This window comes from Rhinatrema bivittatum, chromosome 16, assembly GCF_901001135.1.
Source record: "Rhinatrema bivittatum chromosome 16, aRhiBiv1.1, whole genome shotgun sequence".
NCBI classification, from domain to species: Eukaryota; Metazoa; Chordata; class Amphibia; order Gymnophiona; family Rhinatrematidae; genus Rhinatrema; species Rhinatrema bivittatum.
In genome coordinates, this window is record NC_042630.1 from 45,508,792 (window position 1) to 45,516,218 (window position 7,427).

General features: G+C 40.6%; 1 protein-coding gene across 1 annotated transcript; it reads left to right on the forward strand.

Annotated features, from left to right (window-relative positions):
* The first annotated feature begins 205 nt into the window (after positions 1–205).
* Positions 206–1,147, forward strand: LOC115077591 (olfactory receptor 1009-like). Its single transcript, XM_029579886.1, has one exon. The coding sequence runs from the start codon at positions 206–208 to the stop codon at positions 1,145–1,147; it is 942 nt and encodes a 313-aa protein (XP_029435746.1).
* Positions 1,148–7,427: the final 6,280 nt, after the last annotated feature.

The following is a 7,427-nucleotide window of genomic DNA, read 5'->3' on the forward strand; positions in this document are numbered from 1 at the left end:
AAATAAAACAGAGGTCACAGAATTCATCATCCTGGGGTTCTCAGATCATCTGAACCTTAATCTAAATAAGTGAACTGAATACCCAATATCTTAATGTTCTACTAACTGCTAACTGAAGTTTTGAAAAATCCTTTCCTGTATCTTTTTTTGTGTTAATAGTTCCCTAATTTCTCTTTTGCCTCTTTTCTACATCCTTCAGCTACCCATGTCTACTTGGGATCTAAATCAAACTGAGGTCACAGAATTCATCATCCTGGGGTTCTCAAATCATCAGAACTTTAATGGCTGGCTCTTTGTAGTGTTCCTGTTAATTTACCTGGTCACCCTGTTGGGCAACCTCACTCTTTTGACAGTAATGAGCATTGATTCCAGCCTCCATACACCCATGTATTTCTTCCTCAGCAATCTGGCCTTCGTGGACATTTGCTTAACCTCCTGCACTCTCCCGAAAATACTAGCAATTCTTCTAACGGACAACAAGTTCATTTCTTTCCGAGCGTGCATGACCCAACTCTATCTGCTTTTCTCCTTTGCTAGTGTAGAATTCTTTCAACTCTGTGCCATGGCGTATGATCGTTATGTGGCGATCTGCAACCCCTTACGCTACTCGGTCATCATGAACAAGAGGGTTTGCATTCTACTGACTGCCATTTCCTGGACACTTGGATTTCTTGATGGGTTGCCACAGAGTGTGACTGTTAGTAATTTTTCTTTCTGTGGGCACAATGTTATTGACCATTTATTCTGCGACTTCCATGCAATACTGAAACTCTCATGCAGTGACACTTCCAGCCTTGAACTGCTGATGCACACTCTAAATGCATGCTTAGCATCGGTATCTGTACTTTTCATCTTGACTTCCTATGCCCAAATCATTTCCACCATCTTGAAAATCCAAAACGTGGAAAGGAGGCGTAAGGCATTCTCCACCTGCTCCTCCCATCTCACAGTTGTTAGTATATACTCTGCAACTGTATTTTTTGCATATCTGAGACCCCAGTCCAAAAATGCAACAACATTTGACAAACTCTCTGATGCACTGTACAACACTCTGATCCCCATGCTGAACCCCCTAATTTACAGCCTAAGGAACAAAGATGTTATAGCGGCCCTGATGAAAATTATACAGGGAAGAACTAAACACTAAAAAACTGTAATATTCTGGAAGAAATGTGATATTTAGTTCTGAAGAACAAAGTCAAAGATTTACAGAAACACTTAACAAAAGGAACAGAAAAAGAGAAAAATACACTTAAGGCCTGATTTTTAAAAGCATTTTTGCACTTAAAAATAGGTTTTACATTTGTAAATGCTCTTTACCCATATAAGTGGGCTTCTGAAAATTGCTACAATATATTCACTGAATTGTCCATAGGATATTCACATGTAAGTGCACTTTACATGCACAAATGACTTTTGTCATTTGTGCATGTAAATTGCTATGATGTTAAATTTATACAAGTAATTCATTAGAAAATGTATCTGTTAGGTATTTCACAATACCATTCCAGGTTTACAAACAATCAAGCTATTACTCCTCACCAATCTCTATCATTCCAGTGAATACTTCCTTTATTTCTTATCCATCTTCAATGAGTTATAGATTATTAAAAAGCTCTTGAGTTGCAAAATCTTGAGTTGCTTGAATCATGAAAAATATTTTTAAAAATTTCTCAAATTTTGTTTCATTTCAAGATCAAAATTGAATGTGAGATAAAAAGTCACAGTGACTTATAGAAAGCTTTATGCTCAGATTATGTTTTTTATACACAATCCAGTGGGAGCACTGAGAGGAGAGCATCTTACTAGTGGCTGAAGAGAATCGGTAAGTATTGCTTTCATAAATTTTAGAACTTAAACGTTTTGGGGAAAGGAAAACTATTGGGGTATCTTCTTTAATGTGTGTTGTGTTTATTAAAAAAAAAAGCAAGACAAAATGTAGGAAAAAGCTTAAAGTTTGTGTGTTTGTTATTAAATGCAAGCCAAAGTGTAGATAATGGCTTAAAGTTTCTGTGTTAGTTATAAAAGCTAGACAAAGGATAGGAAAAAGCTTAGGCATGGATTTATCAAAATGCACTAAATATCACATGCGACAGGAAAAGGGGCATGCTTTATGGTAATAGGCAGTTTATCACAAAGTGTGCTAATACCTATGCGAAGCACACATTGCAATAATGTTTTTGCCCTTTGTGATAAGTGCCAGAATTCTTGTATTTCCTGCATACAATCACTGAGAGAGAGAGAGAGAGAGGGGGGGGGGGGGGGGGGGGGAGACTATCCAAACTATCCATAATGTCTGATACTAGGTAGGAATTTATATCTTTATAGGAGGCCCACCTAGTTACTCAAGGTGAGGTTTAGGTATTAGTGTAGGGGTTAGGGGCCACTTTGACATTCAAAGTGAGACGTACGAACAGAACAGTGATCTCTTGTGAAAATTTGATGACCTTCGGAATGAGGAAACCCACCCAAAGATGAGAATTGTGCAATGTTCTCTCAACCTACCATGATGTTACCCAAGTAGAGACTCCATCAAACTAGGTTGAGAGAACATTGCACAAATCTCATCTTTCGGTCAGTTTCCTCATTCTGAAGTTCATCAAATCTTCACTAGAGAGCACTGTTCTGTTCGTACGTCTCACTTTGAATGTCAAAGTGGCCCCTAACCCCTACACTAATACCTAAACCTCACCTCGAGTAACTAGATGGGCCTCCTATAAGATATGAATACCTACCTAGTATGAGGGCATTATGGCTAGTCTCTCTCTCTCCCTCCCTCCCTCCCTCTCCCTCTCCCTCTCCCTCTCCCTCTCCCTCTCCCCCCTCTCAGTGGTTATAGGAGGGCCCTGATAGGTAGGCTGGCTCTCCAGGAGCTTAAACCAGCATTTGCAAAAACATCACAACACACAGTAAAGGCCTAATGCAAATTTAAAAGGTGTAGTTAAAGCCATGCAATAGGGCTTTGCAAAACTGTTAAGCCACCCTTAACTCATTCTTTTTCTGATTTGAATCGCCCCGTGCATTATGATGCTATTGCATGCATTAAAGGCATTTTTGCATGCATTAAAGGTGCTTAACGCATGCAAAAACTCCATATAACACTTTGATAAATGACCCCCTTAGTTTGTGTGTTTGTTATAAAAAGCAAGCCAAAGGGTAGGTAAAGGGTTAGAGTTTGTGTTTATTATAAAAAGCTAGACAAAGGGTAGAAAAAAGCTTAGAAGTAAAATTTAAGATGCGCACAAGTGCACATTTGCCAGCAGCATGCACAAGGACACAACAAATGTATAACATATGTGCATGTGTTATAAAGCTGGCTATATATCCGTACATGTGTGCATGATTTTATACTGACACATTCATCTGCACACATATGATGACATGAGCATATAAGTGAAAGAAATTTTAGTAGATATGCATGCCAACACATTTACCTCTTTCCCCAGTTTGGTCCCAGTTCGGTCTAGTAAAGGAGAAGACTTCCTAATTCCCCTAGCTAGCTTGCCTCCCTTTTACCCTATTAGTCCTGAGACTTAAAACTCAGCTGACTTGATGTAAATTCCGGCTTGCAGCTGCCGCATTCTCTTGATGCCTCATCCAGTTCCCGACATTGCACAATGCTGGAGCAGACCCTGCTCTCAGGCCACAGCTAACATAGAAACATAGAAATGACGGCAGAAGAAGACCAAACAGTTTGGGCCATTTTTTTTCATACTTATCTGATACTCTTGGCCTTTATTAGTAACTTTTTGGTTCTATTTACCTTCCACCCCCGCCATTGAATTAGAGAGCAGTGCTGGAGCTGCATCTAAGTGAAATATCTAGCTTAATTGGTTAGGGATAGTAACTGCCGCAATAAGCAAGCTACTCCCATGCTTATTTGTTTACCCATCCTGTGGAATTCAGTCCTTGTTGGTTGTTGCTGAATATAAATCTTCTTTTCTTCATCCCCCCTGCTGTTGAACTAGTGAGCTGTGCTGGATATGTATTCCAAGTGAAGTATCAAGCTTAATTGATTCGGGGTAGTAACCACCGTAACAAACAAGCTACACCCATGCTTATTTGTTTACCCAGATTATGTAATTCTGTCCTTGTTGGTTGTTGTCTGGATATAAATCCTCTTTTCTTCATTCCCCCTGCTGTTGAAGCAGAGAACTATGCTGGATGTGCATTGAAAGTGAAGTATCAAGCTTATTTGGTTTGGGGTAGTAGCCACCACAGCAAGCAAGCTACTCCCCACTTTTTTGTGAATGCAGCTACTCCCCCACTTTTTTGTGAATGCAAATACTTTTTTCCACATTTCCTCTTGCTGTTGAAGCATAGAGCAATGGAGTTGCATTAACCATGTGTATGTTTATTGAATAAGGGTAGTAATCTCCAGGTACTAGCTGTCATTCACGCAAGCCACCCCCATGCCTCTTCTCTTCATTCATATCCTCTAGACTTTATGGATCCACAGTGTTTATACCATGCCCCTTTGAAATCCTTCACAGTTTTGGTCTTCACCAATTTCTCCAGAAGGGCATTACAGGCATCCAACACCCTTTCCATGAAAAAATAATTCCTGACATCGGTTCTGATTCTTCCTCCCTGGAGCTTCAAATTGTGACCCCTGGTTCTGCTGATTTTTTTTTTCCAATGGAAAAAAAATGTCTTTGGATCATTATAACCTTTCAAGTATCTGAAAGTCTGTATCATATCACCTCTGCTCCTCCTTTCCTCCAGGGTATACATATTTAGATTCTTCAATCTCTCCTCATAAGTCATTCAATAAAGACCATCCACCTTTTTGGTCGCCCTTTTCTGGACCGCCTCCATCCTGTCTCTGTCCCTTTGAAGATACGGTCTCCAGAACTGAGCACAGTACTCCAAGTGAGGCCTCACCAAGGACCTGTACAAGGAGATAATCACTTCCCTTTTCTTTCTCAATATTCCTCTCTCTATGCAGCCCAGCATTCTTCTGGCTTTAGCTATCGCCTTGTCACATTGTTTCGCCAACTTCAGATCGTTAGACACTATCACCCCAAGGTCTCGCTCCTGCTCTGTGCACATCAGCCCTTCACCCCCCATTGAATACAGTTCTTTCGGATTTCCACACCCCATATGCATGACTCTGCACTTCTTGGCACTAAATCTCAGCTGCCATTGAGTATTAATTATGATATATTATATGTTAGAAGAGTTTTCTTCCTTGCTATTTTTTCTCCTATTTGAAGACTGATTGTTGATACTCATTTTTTGAATTACAGTATTTTGTCATATTTTGAAAATTCAATAAAGTTTAAATTAAAAAAAAAAAAATCTCAGCTGCCATATCTTCGATCACTCTTCCAGCTTCCTTAAATCCCATCTCATTCTCTCCACTCCTTCCGGCATGTCCACTCTGTTGCAGATCTTAGTGTTATCTGAAAAAAGACAAACCTTACCTTCTATCCCGTCCGCAATGTTGCTCACAAAGATATTGAACAGGACCGGTCCGAACACAGATCCTTGCGGCACTCCGCTTAACATTGCTCTCTCTTCAGAGTAAGTTCCATTTACTATCACACATTGTCTTCTGTCCATAAACCAGTTTGCAATCCAGGCCACCACCTCAGCAATCACTCCTAAGCTTCTCATTTTATTCACCAGCCTCCTGTGTGGGACCGTATCAAAAGCTTTGCTGAAGTCCAAGTAGATGACATCAAGCGCTCTTCTTTGATCCAATTCCCTAGTCACCCAGTCAAAAAAGTGAATCAGATTTGTCTGACAGGAACTTCCCCTGGTGAATCTATGCTTCTTCTGTCCAGGAATTCTTCCGACTGTAGATAGTTCACTATTCTTTCTTTCAGCAGTGACTCCATTACTTTTCCCATCACCGAGGTGAGGCTAACAGGTCTGTAGTTACCAGCCTCCTCTCTGCTCCCACTCTTGTGAAGCGGGACCACCACCACTCTTCTCCAATCACTCGGCACCACTACCGTTTCTAGGGATCTATTGAACAGGTAGCACAGCAGACCCGCCAGCACATCTCTGAGCTCTCTCAGTATCCTGAGATGAACTTCATCAGGCCCCATGGCATTGTCCACTTTCAGGTTCCCCAGCTCTTCCCATACATTTTCTACTGTAAATGGAGTTACATCTACTCCACTCCTCTCCGGTTTCTTCTTAACTAGCGACGGCCCTTCTCCAGGGTCCTCTTTAGTGAACACCGAACTGAAGTATTCGTTTAATATTTCTGCCATTTCTTCATCTCTCTTCACACATTGATCCTTTTCACCTTTCAATTTCACTATACCACTTTGAACTTTTCTCATTTCTCTGATTTATCTGAAAAATGTTTTATCATATCTCTTTAGCTCTTTGGCAATCCTTTATTCTGCTTGACTTTTTGCTGTCTTGATTATTTTCTTTGTCTCCCTCAGTTCTACCAAATATTTTCTTTGTGCTCCTCCCTTTGGGATCCTTTATATTTCTTGATCGTTGTTCTTTTAGCCTTTACTTTGTCAGCCACCTCCTTTGAGAACCAGATAGGTTTCATTTTTCTCTTGCTTTTCTTTACTTTTCTAACATATAGATTAGTTGTCTTGGTAATTGCTCCTTTTAATTTGGTCCATTGTTGTTCCACATCTCTCTTGTTCTCCCAGCCTTCTTGTTCTTCCTCCAGGTATTTCCCTATTTCATCAAAGTCTGTGTTTTTGAACTGCAAAACTCTGGTCTTCGTGCTTCTTCTCTATATCCTTTTTGTGATATGAAACCATACCGTTTGATGATCACCGGTGCTGAGGTGGATGCCCACCTGGACATCAGAGACATTATCTCCATTAGTGAGTATTAAATCGAGTATAGCTCCCCTCCCTCATGGGTTCCATTACCATTTGTTTGAACAGAGCCCCTTGCAGGGCATCCATGATTTCTCTACTAATGTTAGATTCTGCAGAAGGGATTCTCCAGTCTACATCTGGCAGATTAAAGTCTCCAACGATCACCACTTCTCCCTTCTTTCCCATCTTTTGGATGTCTTCAACCAGATCTCTGTCAAGCTCTTCCGTTTGATTTGGAGGCCTGTAAACCACTCCAATAAAAATGGATGCCCCATCATCTTTTTTTAGGTCAGCCCATAGTGCTTCTTCATTGCCCCATCTTCCTTGCAGCTCAGATGCTTGGATATTGTTTCTGACATAAAGAGCCACTCCTTCCCCTTTCCTATCCTCTCTGTCCTTCCTTAACACGTTAAAACCAGGTATTTCCATATCCCAATCATGAAATTCTGTGAAGCACGTCTCCGTGACAGCAACAATGTCCAAGTCCGCATCCACCATTAGGGCTTGCAGATCTGGGATTTTATTGCCCAAACTATGAGGAATTGTGCTCATAGCTTTCCAGCTTTTCTCATTCAGGTTACTGCTTTTCCTGGACTCCTTTTGTGACTTTTTTAGTTGAGTTTT